The sequence below is a fragment of the Lepidochelys olivacea genome, assembly GCF_965140295.1.
Source record: "Lepidochelys olivacea isolate rLepOli2 genome assembly, chromosome: 3".
In the NCBI taxonomy this organism is placed as follows: domain Eukaryota; kingdom Metazoa; phylum Chordata; order Testudines; family Cheloniidae; genus Lepidochelys; species Lepidochelys olivacea.
The window spans coordinates 114,610,688-114,628,358 of NC_140413.1; the positions used below are offsets into that span (position 1 = coordinate 114,610,688).

A 17,671-nucleotide genomic window follows, 5' to 3' on the forward strand; every position below is an offset into this window, starting at 1 on the left:
TTTGGGCCCCACACTTCAAGAAGGATGTGGATAAATTGGAGAGAGTCCAGCGAAGGGCAACAAAAATGATTAGGGGACTGGAACACATGAGTTATGAGGAGAGGCTGAGGGAGCTGGGATTGTTTAGCCTGCAGAAGAGAAGAATGAGGGGGGATTTGATAGCTGCTTTCAGCTACCTGAAAGGGGGTTCCAAAGAGGATGTCTCTAGACTATTCTCAATGGTAGCAGATGACAGAACGAGGAGTAATGGTCTCAAGTTGCAGTGGGGGAGGTTTAGATTGGATATTAGGAAAAACTTTTTCACTAAGAGGGTGGTGAAACACTGGAATGCGTTACCTAGGGAGGTGGTAGAATCTCCTTCCTTAGAGGTTTTTAAGGTCAGGCTTGACAAAGCCCTGGCTGGGATGATTTAACTGGGAATTGGTCCTGCTTTGAGCAGGGGGTTGGACTAGATGACCTTCTGGGGTCCCTTCCAACCCTGATATTCTAGGATTCTATGATTCTGTTCTTTTTTGAACCCTATTATAGGCTTGGCCTTCACAACATCCTCTGGCAAAGAGTTCCACAGGTGGACTGTGTGTTGTTTGAAGAAATACTTCCTTTTGTTTTTAAAACTCCCAGTTTTTATTCATTCCTGGGATTGATGTCATTCTAATGGGGCATATAGTTACCTGGGTAAGACCATTTGCCCTTTCAGAATATTGGCACATTAGGATCTCCCTAGCCAGCTTGTTAAGAACTTTTGGATGCAAGTTATCTGGTTCTGCTGATTTTAAAATGTTTATGCCTAGTATTATTTGTTTAATATTCTTCCCCAGTTACTAATGGACTGGAAAGTAATTTATCCTTATATGAAAGAAACATCATCCTATGTCTTTCCAAATACAGAATAGAAGTGTTCAGTGAACACTTCTGCTTTTTCTGCATCATTAACGGTTTTGCTAACTCCATCTAATAATGTGCTTATACCATTGTTAGGATATTTTTTGTTTCTAAGTAATTAAAAAGCTGCTTTATTGTCCTTAGACCTACCAGCCATGGGTTGTTACATGATTTCTTTAGTCTCCCTTATCAATTTTCTACACTTCATAACTTCTAATTTATATCAAATGCTATCTATTTCCTCTCTTTTTTGTTTAATATTACTTTTTTTCTACTTCTGATTAGTATCTTCAATTTGCTGCCAAACTAGGATGGCTTTTAGCCAAAATTATCCTCTCTTTACTGTGGAGTTATGGCTTTTTGAGCATCTAATCAAGTCTTCTGAAAGAACTCCCAGGTCTCATTCATTTTTCTGTTTTAAACTTTTCCTTCCAGTCAGTTTTGCTCATTATTTTCCTTATCTTTGGAAAATGAGCCCTCTTGAAACACTAATTATATACATTATTGGTAGGAACAGTTTTCTTTTTGCCCACATTGAATGTAATCAAGTCATGATCACTGGTCCCTAGGCAACCACCAACTTCCAAATCCGTGATCAATTCATCTTTTTATCTGCCTTAATGAGATCTATAATAGTTATCTCATATTCGGCGAAATATCTCATTAGACAATTCTTATTTTTAGAAACTCTTAAGTCTTACTACTGGCTGCATGAGACCCTCCAACATGTCTCCGAAAGTGAAGTCCCCATAACACCACCATTTTTTCTTCTTTAAGAATTGGGGTTATAATGGGAAATTGCCTTAACCATGGAATAACTATTACTCTTTGTAATCAAACTTCTGAAGTATGTTAAACTAAATTTCCTTGGCTGTTGTCTACAAAGAATTCATGTGACTTAATATGTAAAGCTTGACATGGGAATAGAATCTAGATGTGTAATATGGCAGTTCAAAGTCTCTGCCAAATCTTGATGTTTGGGGGGAGGGATGGTGAGGAAGGTCTTCAACTAGGGTCCTTGATTTCAAAAGGGAAAACTTTTTTTTAAAAATTAAGGGAATTAGTTAGGGAAGGGGACTGGACTGAAGAACTCAAAGATCTGAATGTGGATGGGGTTTGGAATTACTTTAAGGATAAATTGCAGAAACTATCTGAAACCTGCATCCAAAGTAAGAAGAAGAGAAAATGTGTAGGAAGGGGTTGCAGACTGAACTGGATGAACAAGCATCTCAAACAGGTTATTAAGGGAAAGCACAAAACATACAGGGAATAGAAGGGTGGGATGGATCAGCAAGGAAAGCTACCTCTTGAAGGTTAGAATATTGAAGGAAAAATGGAGAACAGCTAAAAGCCAAGCAGAGTTGGACCTCACAAAGGAAATTAAAACCAATAACGAAAGGTTCTTTAGCCATATAAATAAAAAGAAAACAAGGAAAGAAGAGGATGGAGTGGAGATTGAAGGCTATACTTAGATTATCTAATTCCTGAATAAATACTTTGCCTAAATTTTTAATAAGGGTAAGGAGGAGCTTGGGGACGGTGGCATGGTAACTAATGGGAACAAGGATATAGAAGTAGAAATTACCGCATCTGAGGTGGAAGCCAAACTCAAGTAGCTTAATGGGAGCAAATTAGGGGGCCTGGTTAATCTCAATCCAACAATATTAAAGAAACTGGCACATGAAATTGGCAGCCCAATAGCAAGAATTTTTAATGACTCTGTAAACTTGGGGGTTGTACTGCATGACCAGAGAATTGCAAATATAGTATCTATATTTAAGAAAGGGGGGAAAATAAGTGATGTGGGAAACTACAGCCTGTTAGTTTGACCTCAGTTGTGTGCAAGATTTTAGAACAAATTCTGAAAGAGAATAGTTAAGGACAGAGAGGTAAACCGCAATTGGAATAATATACAACATGGTTTTATAAAAGGTAAATTGTGCCAGACCATCTTGATTTCTTTCTTGGAGAAGATAACTGATTTTCTAGACAAAGAAAATGCAGAAGATCTAATCTACCTGGATTTCAGTAAAGCATTTGATACAATTCCATATGGGAAATTATTCGCTAAATTGGAGAAGATGGGGATTAATATGAGAATTGAAAGCACAAGGAGCTAGTTAAAGGGGGGGAAACTACAATGGGTCATACTCAAAGATGAACTGTCAGGCTTGAGGAAGGGGTGCAAGAGGTTTTCCTAAAGAATCAGTCTTGACCAATCTTTATTAACATTTTCACTAATGACGTGGCACAAAAAGTGGGAGTGCATTAATAAAATGTGCAGATTATACAAAAGTGAGACAGAAGAGGACCAGAATATCCTAAAGAAGAGGTAGACAACCTTGAAACCTGGAGTAGAAGAAATGAGATGAAATTTAATCGAGCAAAGTGCAAGCCAAGCATGTAGGGAGTAACAACAAGACTTTTTACTATCAGCTGAGGACATATCCGTTGGAAGCAAGAGAGGAGAAAGACCTGGGTGTATTGGTTGGTCAAAGGATGACTGAGCTGCCAATGGGATGTGTCTCTGAAAAAAGGCTAAAGCTATCCTAAGATGCATCAGGCAAGGTATTGTACAGATAAGGAAGTGTTACCACCATTATATAAGCTACTGGTGAGACCTCATCTGGAATACTGTATGCATTTCTGATCTCCCATGTTTAAAAAAGATCAATTCAAACTAGATCAGGTGCAGAGAAGGGTTACTAAGATGATCAGAGGAATAGAGAACCTACCTTATGAGGCAAGATTTTTAGCCTAAAAATGAAGGCTGAGGGGAGATACAATTGCTCTCTCTAAATACATCAGTGGGATAAACACCAGGGAGGAAGAGGAGTTATTTAAGTTACGGGTCAATGTTGGCACAAGAACAAATGGATATAAACTGGCCCTCAATAAGTTTTGTCTTGAAATTAGATGAAAATTTCTAACCATCAAGGGAGTAAAGTTCTGGAACAGCCTTCCACAGGGAATAGCGGGAGCAACAAGCCAACCTTGTTTTAAAACTGAGCTTGATACGTTTACAGAGGGGATGATATGATGAAATTGCCTACAACGGTATATTACCCCTTCATGACTGCTGTTAGCAAATATCTCCAACAGCTGCAGATGGGACACTAGAAGGGGAGGGCTTGGTGTTACTACAGATAATTTTCCCCTGGGTGTGTGCCCATGTGCTCAGGGTCTAACTGATTTGTCATATTTGGGGTTGGGAAAGAATTATGCCCCAGGTCAGATTGGCAGAGACCCTGTTTTTTTGTTGATGGTGTGTGTTTGTGTTTTGCCTTCCTCTGCAGTATGGGCCACTGAACTGCTTTCTAGCAAACAGTTGTGTAACCACTGGAAAAGTGTCACACACAACCCTCCCTGCTACCCCCAGTCACTGGCTTACATGAAGGATGATAGCCTTCTTTTGCTACCTGTTACTCCTTTAGCTTGATCAAGAGAGGTCTGATAATGAGGTCCTGGGTTTAAACCCTGCTAACAAACCATGTAGGAAGAAAATAAGTTTTAGTAAAGATTGCATCATATGCATATGCCCATACAGACTGAATAAAGTTTGCATGGCTACCTTATTTCTTACATTTCTTAACTTACAAAGCCATACACTCAAAAACCTTAACATAGTGAGTGTGAGAGAGACCCTCTCAAGTTGTGTGGTGTTATCATACTTATTCTCTGCCACTGTACTAGGCGCTGTACAAACAGAACAAAAAGTCAGTCCTTGCCCCAAAGAGCTTACAATCTAAGTTAGCATTTATTGGAAGATAGGATTTCTCAGAACACTGCCAGTGGGCTACTAAACCTTTTACTTGTTGGTCATCAGTCTGACTCTAGTTCAGCCTAGTAAGGACTGATGTTTTTTTCCCCCCTCCTCTAGTGGCTATATGGCTCCTATATGAGAAGGTTGGATCCTAACCCATTACCTCAGTCCCTCCTACGCTCTGTCAGGAGCACACTATAGTTTAGTCTCCTGTGGGCTGTAAAACTTTTTGGTTTCTTTTCTGTTGTTGGGTTTAGTATGCAGGTGCTGGGTGGTGGTGGTGGCTTGTGACATACAGAAGGCCAGACTAAATGATCTGGTAGTCCCATCTAGACTTAAACTCCATGATTCTATGGTAACCTGGCCTACAAACTTGTACAAGCCTATGCTTAGCCCAGACTTGGAACTTGCATTAAATCTGAGGCAGAAGCAGGAAACAGGTTGCTCAGTATGGGAGAAGAGAGCATTGAGGATAGGGCAGATTTCTTCAGGGAAATCTTGTTTTCAATTTTAAAATCCGTTGTTGCTTTTAAATCAAAGAAGCTTATCAGAATGCATATATGGCTTTTTGGTACATCTCCCAGATCCTGGATTACTTGAAAAATTGTACCTGACAATGTGTGATGTGCTGACCACTGCTGCTAATCTATAATGGCAGGTACAAAATGTGTGTGGTTTAAAAACAAAACTAACTTTGATCCTGCTTTGCATGTGCACTCAAAATAGTTGTGGCCTGTGTAGCTATATAAATAAGTGTTTATACACAGGTCTGTAGTGGCAATTTAGATGAATGTCTACGTGTTAATGAAATAACAGTTTGCAGTCCGTATTGTGGCAAAATACCTTGTTCATCTCAGTAGGCTCAGTCCTTTTTAGCCTTGGAGACTCAGGTTTGGGGCAAGGCGAATCCTGAAAGGTGGCACAGGGTCCTGCTACTCCTCTTCTCAGTCACTCCCTTGTGCTTGTTTTCCTTCCCTTCTGGGGAGGGAGTGCAGCCTCCCTACTGGGAAGGTCTGGTGTCTTGCTGCAAACAGCCTACTGGCAATTTCCCTGCTCCTCACCCTCCCTCTCCTACCACCCAGAGGAGGGTTTAAAAAGGTCCCAAGTAGTTGGAGTCAGCTGAACCTAATTGGTTCCATAGCAACCCCTTTTCCAGCTGAACCTTATTGTCCTGTATTCTCTCTCCTCAGTGGATAGGGAGGGGCCTTTTAATCCCCTGGGACTAATTACTACCCCCCTTTTGTAGGTGTTTGTCCTGGGGCTTACCACAGTATACACAAGTATTAAGAATATTGAACAAATTCTGAATTTCATCTTAATTCCAAAACAAGGATTCTTTGGGTATTAACAGTAGTCAAAATACACTGCATACATAAAATATTGTAAAGGTGCAGGACCTGTTGATCAGATTTCTGGATTTTAACATGGGTGATTTGGAAATTAATGTAGGCCAGGCTAGTTAGGCACCTTAAGTAACTACTAATGAATGGTCTAGGGAGCTAGCGAACAGGAGCGGTTAACAGGAGTTTTGCGAGGGACTTCTCCAGGTGAAGGAGGAGTGATTACATGACTCTTGGTGTGTGTGTGTGTGTTTGTGGTGTGCTTGCTGCTTGACTGAAATATACTGTGTGGTGTATTTGTTTGGGGGCCCGTATACTGACCGTGTGTGTGCTGAGCCTAACGGCTTGCTAGGCAAGGCTGAGAGCTTCTTAACGAGGCTTTGATCCCTATGCCCTCTAGCACCTATCACCCTTAACCAGGGGAGACTACAATGGGTCATACTCAGGAAGACCAGGGCTTTAAAAAGCCCACTCCTAAGCTACCAGAGGAGTGGCTAACGGGAGTTTTGCGAGGGAGTTTAGAGGGTGTGTGTGTGTGGGGGGGGCTAGATACACTTAACGTTCTTTAAACTTAAACCAAAAACACCCCTGATAAAAACAAAACAGCAACGAAGGAACGAGCTTCAGGAATAAAAATATAATGCAGGCAGAATTCCAGCAACAGAGTGGGGGCTATCCAATTTATTGCACCCAATGCAGCATGTATGATTACCTGCCGTATGGGCAGGTGGCATCTGTGTGCATTCGGTGCAAGGAGCTCCTGGCCCTCAGAGATGGTGTACAGGCTTTGGAGACCAGAGTGGCTGAGCTGGAGCAGCTAAGGAAGACAGAGAGGTACATAGATGAGACTTTCCAGGATACTGTAGAAAGGCCCCACCCCCGGTCTGACAGCCTCTGTGCTGTTGAGGAGGATGAAAGTCTCAGGGAAGGAGAACATCCAACTGGAGCAGAGGGAAATGATCCCATAGTTGGGACCCTCCTTCCAGATGATGATGTGATATCCTCTCGCACCGAGGATGTTCCTCCAGGGGAGAGAACTCCAGTTATTAGTAAGAGACAGGTAATTGTTATGGTAGATTCAATCATTAGAAACCTAGATAGCTGGGTTTGTGATGTCTGGAGAACCACATGGTGACTTGCCTGCATGGTGCAAAGCTTGCGGCTCTCTCGAGACAGCTAGATAGACTTATATGTAGTGCTGGGGAGGAGCCGGTGGTCGTGGTACATGTAGGTACCAATGACATAGATAAGGATAGGAGAGAGAGGATAGACGAGAGGTCCTGGAGGCCAAATTTAGGCTGCTAGGTAAGAGATTGAAGTCCAGGACCTACATGTTAGCATTCTCTGAAATGCTTCCAGTTCCATGTGCAGGGCCAGTTAGACAGGCAGAATTGCAGGGTCTCAATGCGTGGATGAGACGATGGTGTAGGGAGGAAGGGTTTAGATCTATTAGGAAATGGGAAAACTTCTGGGAAAGGGGGAGCCTATACAGGAAGGATGGGCTCCACCTTAACCAAAATGGAACCAAATTGCTGGCACTTAAAATTAAAAAGGTCGTAGAGCAGTTTTTAAACTAAGGGCTGGGGAAAAGCTGACAGGTGCAGAAGAGCACATTGTTCAGATAGAGACAACCCTTAGGGGAGGATCTATTAATGGTGATTCTCTCCTAGTAAGGAGGAGAGGATGGAAGAATATAAAATACAGGTAGGATCTGATGAGAAACAGTCAAATGAAAAAAAAATCCCATTCAATTACATCATGTAATGGCAGACAGCTCAAAAGTGATAAGTTTTTGAAGTGCTTATATACCAATGCTAGAAGTCTAAATAATAAGATGGGTGAACTAGAGTGCCTTGTATTAAATGAGGATATTGATATAATAGGCATCACAGAAACGTGGTGGAATGAGGATAACCAATGGGATACAGTAATACCAGGGTACAAAATATATCGGAAGGACAGAACAGGTCGTGCTGGTAGGGGAGTGGCACTATATGTAAAAGAGAGTGTAGAATCAAATGAAATAAAAATCTTAAATGAACCAAATTGTACCACAGACTCTCTATGGATAGTAATTCCATGCTTTAATAATAAGAATATAGCAGTAGGGTATATTACCGACCACCTGACCAGGATGGTGATAGTGACTGTGAAATGCTCAAGGAGACTAGAGAGGCTATTAAAATAAACTCCATAATAATGGGGAATTTCAACTATCCCCATGTTGACTGAGTACACGTCACCTCAGGACTGGATGCAGAGATAAAGTTTTTTGACACCTTAAATGACTGCTTCTTGGAGCAGCTAGTCCTGGAATCCACAAGAGGAGAAGCAGTTCTTGATTTAGTTCTAAGTGGAGCACAGGACCTGCTCCAAGAGGTGAATATAGCTGGACCTAGTAGTGACCACAGTATAATTTAATTTAACATCCCTGTGGCAGGGAAAACACCACAGCAGCTCAACACTGTAGCATTTTATTTCAGAAAGGGGAACTACACAAAAATGAGGAGGTGAGTTAAACAGAACTTAAAAGATACAGCACCAAAAGTGAAATCCCTGCAAGCTGCATGAAAAGTTTTCAAAGACACCATAATAGAGGCTCAACTTAAATGTATACTCCAAATTAAAAAACATAGTAAGAGAACCAAAAAAGAGCCACCGTCGCTAAACAACAAAGTGAAATAAGCAGTGAGAAGCAAAAAGGCATCCTTTTAAAAAGTGGAAGTTAAATCCTAGTGAAGAAAATAGAAAGGAGCATAAACTCTGGCAAATGACATGTAAAAATATAATTAGAAAGACCAAAAAAGAATTTGAAGAACAGCTAGCCAAAGACTCAAAGTAATAGCAAAATTATTTTTTTAAAGTAAATCAGAAGCAGGAAGTCTGCTAAACAACCAGTGGGGCCACTGGACAGTCGAGATGCTAAAGGAGCACTCAAGGACGATAGGGTCATTGCAGAGAAACTAAATTAATTCTTTGCATCGGTGTTCACGGCTGAAGATGAGGGAGATTCCTAAACCTGAGCCATTCTTTTTAGGTGACAAATCTGAGGAACTGTCCCAGATTGAGGTGTCTTTAGAAGAGGTTTTGGAACAAGCTGACAAACTAAACAGTAATAAGTCACCAGGACCAGATGGTATTCACCCAAGAGTTCTGAAGGAACTCAAATGTGAAATTGCAGAACTACTAACTGTAGTCTGTAACCTATCATTATCATTTCTGTATCAAATGACTGGAGAATAGCTAATGTGATGCCAATTTTTAAAAAGGGCCCCCGAGGTGATCCCAGCAATTACAGGTTGGTAAGCCTGACTTCAATACCAGGCAAACTGGTTGAAACTATAGTAAAGAACAAAATTGGCAGACGCACAGATGAACATAATTTGTTGGGGAAGAGTCAACATGGTTTTGTAAAGGGAAATCATGCCTCACCAATCTACTAGAATTATCTGAGGAGTCAACAAGCACGTGGACAAGGGGATCCAGTGGATAAACTGTCATGGGATAAGAGGGAAAGTCCTCTCATGGATTGGTAACTGGTTAAGAAATAGGAAACAAAAGGTAGGAATTAATGGTCAGTTTTCAGAATGGAGGGAGGTAAATAGTGGTGTCCCCGAGGGGTATGTACTGAGACCAGTCCTATTCAACATATTCATAAATGATCTGGAAAAAGGGGTAAACAGTGAGGTGGCAACATTTGCAGTTGATACAAAACTGCTCAGCATAGTTAAGTCCCAGGCAAACTGCAAAGAGCTACAAAAGGATCTCTCAAAACCGGGTGACTGGGCAACAAAATGGCAGATAAAATTCAATGTTGATAAATGCAAAGTAATGCTGCACATTGCAAAACATAATCTCAACATAAATTAGCTGTTACCACTCGAGAAAGAGATCTTGGTGTCATAGTGGATAGTTCTCTGAAAACATCCACTCAATGTGCAGCGGCAGTCAAAAATGCGAACAGAATGTTGGGAATCATCAAGAAATGGATAGATAATAAGACAATATCATATTGCCTCTGTATAAATCCATGGTACACCCACATCTTGAATACTGCGTGCAGATGTGGTTGCCCCATCTTAAAAAAGATATATTGGAATTCAGAAAAGGGCAACAAAAATGATTAGGGGTATGGAACGGCTTCTGTATGAGGAGAGATTAATAAGACTGGGACTCTCCAGCTTGGAAAAGAGACGACTAAGAAGGAATATGATTGAGGTCTATAAAATCATGATTGGTGTGATGAAAGTAAATAAGGAAGTGTTATTTACTCCTTCTCATAACACAAAAACTAGAGGTCACTAAATGAAATTAATAGCCAGCAGGTTTAAAACAAAAAAATATTTCTTCACACAATGCACAGTCAACCTGTGGAACTCTTTGTCAGAGGATGTTGTGAAGGCCAAGACTAAAACAGGATTTTAAAAAAAAACCCTAGATAAATTAATGGAAGATAGGTCCATCAATGGCTATTAGCCATGATAGACACGGATGGTGTCCTTAGCCTCTGTTGGCCAGAAGCTGGGAATGAGCGACAGGGAATGGATCACTTGATGATTACCTGTTCTGTTCATTCCCTCTGGGGCATCTGGCATTGGCCACTGTTGGAAGAAAGGATATTGGGCTAAATGGACCTTTGGTCTGACCCAGTATGGCCGCTTTTCTTTCTTATGTCTAACTTTAGAATTCTGACTTCATACTGAATGATGGTTTTTTAGTCCACACAATTCTTTTAAAGTATTATTTTTTTCACCCTTCTTATACTTAATTTGTACCCAGTTTTGGGGAAGAGGTTGGTGGTTTTGTGTGTGTGCGTGCATGCAGTATTTTAGGGGAAAAAAGTAACTTCCAGTTGAAAATATTTTTTATTTACTCAATGAATGTCCACGCCTAACTGTTGCTTGACGTGTCTACTGCTGCATTTGCTAACCATGCAAGTGACTTGCATTCCATATCAATATTGATATTATCTAACCGTCTGCAGTTCTACACTAGCATGTTTCTGTGCCATTTCTACTTTTTTCAAAAGAAAAAACAATCCATCCACATCCCTCAAGAAATAACAAAATGCAAACTTAGCTTAAAGGAGAAGCTTAAGTCTCTGTCTTAGTTGGTGTTTTGTTTGCAGGTGGAATCTGTGATCTGGCTAGTTATTTTGATGGTATGAATAAAATGAATCTTGACTGCTAACATTGAGATACTTGTAAGTACAGAGGAACAACTCTGACATTGTATTTGGTCAGACAGTTAAAACGCTCAACAGATTTTTTTTTTTATTATTATTATTTTTACATAATTTAAATGCAGTAAGCAGGGATATCTAAATTTTAGCAAAAATGCTTTCTATGGGAGAGACTGAAGAAGCATGTAGTACTTCAGAATCTATATATTGCTGATCATGTTTCCTAAACCTAGTGGGCAGAAAGATCCAATTTCTGAATGGCTTTGTCTCGCATGTAACATCTGTCTGATTTCAGTGGTGACGCAAAAGCTGTGGGATATCAATTGAATATAATAATCTTATGGGGAAAGACTTTGTGTATGAAATTTCTCATTTCTTCATTGTGGGCACTGGAAATCTGAACTTTCCTGCTGGGAACTAGGGTGTCACTTTGTGCTAACAGTGAATGAGCATGCCTTTCCATAACTGAAACAAGGTAGGAACAGCCGAAAGGCCAATCCAGAGTATAATTTTCAAAGCAATTCTTTTGCTTCTCTATCCCTTTCCCTGCACCAAACACTTCATCTGCTCCAATCCAAGGAGGGCTATATGCAGCTATTCTTAAATTCTTAACACTGTTCCTGAAATTGTCAGAAGACTTACGAGAAATCTCCCTTCCTGTACTACCAAGGCCTAAGCATGCTGTTTGTGACCTCTCTTGGCCTAGGAATGAAGAACCAACCTGGTGTGTCTAATTGATTTCTTTCTCCTCTGACCCCCAGCAGATGGTAATGTACGTGCTATTGCTAGACTGCCAGCTCAGCTTTTGAGTTGGACAACTTAATGCACTCAACCTGATATTTTTTTTTTCCTTTTGCAGGAAGAAGAGATGCCAGATGTAGAAATTGACATTGATGACCTTCTTGATGCAACTAATGAAGAGGAGAGAGCTATCAAATTACAGGTAAAATATTTTTCCTTAAGTAAACTTGAGCATATAGCTGACTTAAGATATAGTCACCCTGATATGTTAATTCTGAATGACTCTGCTTCTGGTGGTAGCCTTAGAATGAGTATTTCCTAAATTTGAGAAAAGGGAATTTAATGTAACCTGTCTAGGACTACTGTCTGAATGTAAACAGATTCCCTAGCATTATGAGGAAACTCCTTGAATGAGGATGACAATAGTAAAAATACAATGTCCAGTACACTAGTGAGAGGGATAATTATTCTGAGAAGTAGTAGATCACCTTAACTTTTCTCCAAGTGTCATTAGTATTGTAAAATATGAAGAGGAAAAACCCACATTAACTTTAAGAACCTCAGAAACCAGTGGGTCTTCTGGTCATGATAGTGTTGGCATTATTCCCTATTAATGCATGTGTACGGATCCCTGTGGTCTTCATTACTAATCTTTTCCTAGCAATGGAAAAAATAACTACAGCTTCTGTTGAAACACATGCAATTTTTTGAGTGTAAAAGCATAACCCATTGGTAGCCATTCAGGGCTCTATCTAAAAATGTGGGGTGAAAATCAAGATAGTCAACAACAAGAATTAACAAAACAGGGAAATCCAAAGTATGTCATCTGAATTAGGCAATTACAGTAGACTTCTTGGTCTAATTCCATAATCTTGTTTGAGGTAAATGTTAATGAAATGGAGTGGGAGAGGAAAGAGTGGGGAGAAAGGAAGAATAATTGTGTGTCTGGAAAAGACACTTGAAGCCAGTGCAGGACTTGCCATAAAATGGGTAATAGGTAAGATATATGAGGGGAAATGAAACAAGATCTAGTGAACTGGGATGAAGGTCTGTAAAGAACCCAATTAGTGATGCCCTAGTGAAAAGCTCCCAGTAAAAAGTTACTTGAATCTTGGGGTGTGTTGGGGGTAGTATTTGTATGTATGAAATCTTAGCTTTTCCTCCTCTCTATCTCCTTGGAGATTTACAAATCGGGATTTTTAATGTAGAATTCCTTTTTAAGGAAGCTGCTACTACTTCCCCTCTGAGCCCAGTGGCGTAGTCCCTTTCTGCTATAGATACTTTGCTGCACCTATGCTGCTACGCTCTGGGAGGAGTTATTGAATGTAAAGATTGCACATCTCTTCTCTGTAAGCTACATGAAAGCTCATTGATCTAGCTTGATTATATATGGGAAAAACACTATGAAAGTACGATAGTCTCAGATTATAGATGTGTTTTTACTTTTCAAAACTTAATACAGAAACTGTATTCAAAACTTAATACATGACTTAATACAGACTTCTTTCCTGTTTTACTTCTAGGAAGTTCTTGTAGATTGCTACAAACCAACAGAGGTAAAATACCCCTTTTCTTGAATACCATTTTTCCCTGTTAAAAACAGTGTAGTCGTACTATATCTATATCTTTAGGTAAAAATATGGGAATGCTGATTAGGAGTTGAGGGGTTATGAACATTTCAGGCCTGACAGTCTCCCCTGGAATGCTGGAGTTCTGCTATTTGACTGGAGCAGGATTGGGCTCTTTGGAAGAAAGTTGATTATTCCTAGATAAGTGTTAGGGTTTTGATTTGTGATGCAGGTAAAATGTGCAAACTATAAACATAGTGTTACTTGTCCTTCTCTCATGTTTTGGTTGCCTTCAATAACACCTAAATCCAGATGTGAAGACGTGAACAAATGGAATCACTTCATCTGAAATGATAAAAATCTAACTGACCAAATGACTATATTTGCATAACATTGTTTCAACCTATTAAATGTATTGTATGGTCTCCTAAGCAAGACCATTATACTCTTGTCTTTTTTAGCTTAGCTTTGGGGAGAGACTTATATCTTACTTTATAGACATTTGTTTGAGCGGCATGTGTCCAGCCACCTTTATAAATGGATACAAATACAATACAGTGGAATGATTCAGCCAACAGACTTCTGTTAAGTGGATATTCGGATGGAAGTTTAGTATTTCTATAGAAAATACTTGTAAGCACCTATACCACTTTTAATATATTACAATTGCACATGTTTACTAGGAAGAGTGAGCCTGGTGATCTAACAGATATTTTGAATAGTTGAACTACTAAAATGCATGATCGAAGCTTTTAAGTTAAATCCATACATTCTGAACAAATGCCAAATAGTGGTATCTAAGATACTGCAGTTGTGGGTGGGGAGTGCACGGTAGCTTGGTTTCCATTATTTGGTAACTGCTGTAGTCAAGCTGTGCTTGACAGGGGTGTGTGCCATTATTAAACAAGGCTTTGGGTAACATAGTTCTGCTTCAAGGGAGATCAGGCTGAAATGGCTATAATCTGAGCTGCTTTCTTTACAGAATACTGAAGCAATCTGTCAGGCAAAACCTCTGTTATGGCTGACAGGACAATTCTTTGTCTATTTCTGCCTTAAATTCTTACTGAACCGTATACTGGAGAAGTCTGTTGATGACCCATTGCTGCAGCCATGGCCAATGAAGTCTCTTGTTTGGGATGATGGAAATGTAGCTCAGAAAGACTTGGATACTAATGCTTGTATAGCTTATCCTTTAGTGCGATGGAAATGGTAGATGTGGTACGCTGCTGGGATTCCTACAGAGATACCAGGCTAAAAGGCCAAGTCTTTCTGATGTGTCTTACAGTAGTTGTGCTATGTTTGAGATGACCCAGTCAACGTATTCCAGCAAAGGCCATTGAACTTCAATTGTTTTTCATGCTATTGGTCAGGAACCTGACATTGCTGATGTCTCTCGGACTTTGAGGTGAAGAGATGCAGAACAGGATGCTAATAGCTCAAATGGGCTTATCGAGAGTGGCTCTGAATATCTCTTGTTTTAATCTTGCAAGATTACCCCATTCTCCCAACTAGATAAATGTATGAGGATGGCTTTTTTTGGGAGGGAAAGGTAGGGCAAGAGAGCAAACTAATAATTACAAAATTAGTTTAAGCTAAAATTATTTTGCTTAAAAATCTGTTTATTATACCAAAATTCTGTCTAGTTTGTATTCGTCTCAAGAAAAATGTTATTTCTGTATTCTGAATATACACCTGACACTTGAGAATGAGGCGGTGTTCAGTGTTTAACATAATTTTAGAAAATATCTGTATGCGTGAGGGAATGCACTTACAGTAATAAAGACAGGGTTAATTGGTATGGCAGCTTAAATGGAATAGTACGAAGATCTGTGTGTGCCCTAATCTTAAACTGAAAGTAAAGAGCCAAAGTTTGAAGGCACCACCATAGGGGATTAGATTTTAGTATTCTAATTTCTTGGTCCTTGACTCCTGTGCCAGTGAAATGGAGGCAATGCTCTTACCTTGAAGAGTCTCCCCTCACTCCCTTGGTGACCCTTTGAGCTGGCATGGGAGCAGAATTGACAGACTGCAGTGAGCAGGGTCTCTTCTTCCTCTGCCAGTGGGGTAATTTGTCCAGTTTGGGGTTGAAAGGGGAAAAGAGAAAATCCTGGGACATGGAAGAAAAAAAAACTATTTACACATGTATAAACAAATACACAACACACACACTCTATCTATATAAAAAAATCTGGCTGTTTATCACATTAGCATGTGAACTATTTCTATAAGAGCAAGAGTGTGTGCGTGTAGAGAGAAGTGTAGTGTCTGGCATTTCTCCTTCTAAGGAGCTGTAATTCAAATATGGTAAGTTCTATTTCTGGCAAGGACTTAACATTTAAACATCTACCACCTGAAAAATGCTTGTGATCCTGAGTTCTAACCAGAAAAAATTAACGTAGTATGAAATCTGCAATTTTACAGCACATGAAAGGAAAGCTAATAAAGTCAAAGTTCACTAATTTGAAGTTCACACAATCACAGAATATCAGGGTTGGAAGGGATCTTAGGAGATCTAGTTCAACCCCCTGCTCAAAGCAGGACCAATCCCCAATTTTTGCCCCAGATCCCTAAATGGCCCCCCCAAGGATTGAACTCACCACCCTGGGTTTAGCAGGCCAATGCTCAAACCACTGAGCTATTCCTCCCCCCTACATTTATATGTTTGACAAGGTGTCACTTTTGCAGATTGACAGGTTTCAGAGTAACAGCCGTGTTAGTCTGTATTCGCAAAAAGAAAAGGAGTACTTGTGGCACCTTAGAGACTAACCAATTTATTTGAGCATAAGCTTTCGTGAGCTACAGCTCACTTCATTGGATGCTGTAGCTCACGAAAGCTTATGCTCAAATAAATTCGTTAGTCTCTAAGGTGCCACAAGTCCTCCTTTTCTTTTTGCAAATACAGACTAACACGGCTGCTACTCTGAAACCTGAGCATGATCAGTTATTCTAAAAGCTCAGGTTGTGTAAGACAGCAATTGCTGCTACTTTCACCTGAACTAAACATGTTTAAAGCTGGCATTTTTTGCAGTAAATTATCATTTTCATAACTTTATAAACTTAATATTTCAAATAAAGAAATATCAGTCATTCAATATCCTCAAATTATTTTGATGAAGGTATTATGGATTATAGTTTGGCTTGCATATAAAATAAGACCCACTGACTAAAAGCCATTTAAATATATTCAATGTAACATCTTAATCAAGAACAACATGTAATGTGACTGATATGTCCCCTAATCTCAGAAGCAAGTTTGGTCATGTGTGCCAGGAACTAAAAATGTCTTCTGGACACATGATGCCAACTTCACTGTATTTCTAAAATCAATGGCTAAGAGGCACACTTCGCAAGATATTGTTAGATCTTAAAGTATAAATAATAAAGGCCTGCTTTCTTAATGTGATTAGGTCACACCTGCTGAAGAGAAACTGAGATACCTCTAGAAAACCCAGGCTAGGGAAATAAGTTTAAAGAAAAGCCTCCAAGTCTGGCATGCCCAAGTTTGAAAAATTCAGTCTGCAAGACTTTGAATTGTATTGCTGAATTCTTTACACCACTTAAGAGTGGATATTCCTCTTCCATTTTTTCCTTTCCATTATACACTATTCAAAAATGGGAGTTCCTTCTGTGACAGAAGACCCAGTCTTGGGGTGAATGAATATTTTGGAAGAGTACTGTAGCTCCTTTTTTAGATGGGTGGAGAAACTTAAAGAGCATTTTAAGTCTCATCTGCAAAATAACTGTCACGAAGAGGTGAGGAATGTATGTTGGGTCCATATTTTTCTTTATCCATGAGGGTCACTTAATAATAAATTTTCATGTTCCAGTTGATTTTAATATTCATATATTCTGCAAGAACTTGAGCTTCCCTACTCAAAACAGCTAGCCATTCTCAGAATAGAATACCATCCCTATACTCTATCCTGTGGAAGAAGCATGGCCTTTCTGCACTGTCCTGGGAGTGAGAAGATCAAGACAGACCTGGGGCAAGTCAATATTTCTGTTCCTCAATTCCCTGTCCGTCAAATGCGAGGATGCTTACCCTGAATCACAGGCGGTGTTTGTGGTCATAAATTTATGTTTGTAGCACTCATGTTGCAGTGATGAGCACCACAGAAAAGCCTCTGGGTATTGTCATCTGTCAGGGAGGACACTAGAACTTACTCTTTTGCTGATCTATTGAAAATTTAATATT

At 39.7% G+C, this 17,671-nt stretch overlaps 1 protein-coding gene and 1 long non-coding RNA gene across 2 annotated transcripts in view; one reads left to right on the plus strand and one right to left on the minus strand.

Moving 5' to 3' along the window:
- PPP1R14C (protein phosphatase 1 regulatory inhibitor subunit 14C) overlaps positions 1-17,671 on the plus strand; it is a 74,236-nt gene that overhangs the window by 47,866 nt on the left and 8,699 nt on the right. Inside the window, exons 2-3 of the mRNA XM_084622666.1 lie at positions 12,027-12,110; positions 13,432-13,464. Of these exons, the coding sequence (XP_084478792.1) occupies positions 12,027-12,110; positions 13,432-13,464 (117 nt within the window). The remainder of the gene's footprint in view (positions 1-12,026; positions 12,111-13,431; positions 13,465-17,671) is intronic.
- Positions 1-17,671, minus strand: part of LOC311517647 — a 161,827-nt gene that overhangs the window by 25,921 nt on the left and 118,235 nt on the right. Inside the window, exon 2 of the long non-coding RNA XR_014710749.1 lies at positions 15,438-15,583. This is a non-coding gene — a long non-coding RNA (uncharacterized lncRNA). The remainder of the gene's footprint in view (positions 1-15,437; positions 15,584-17,671) is intronic.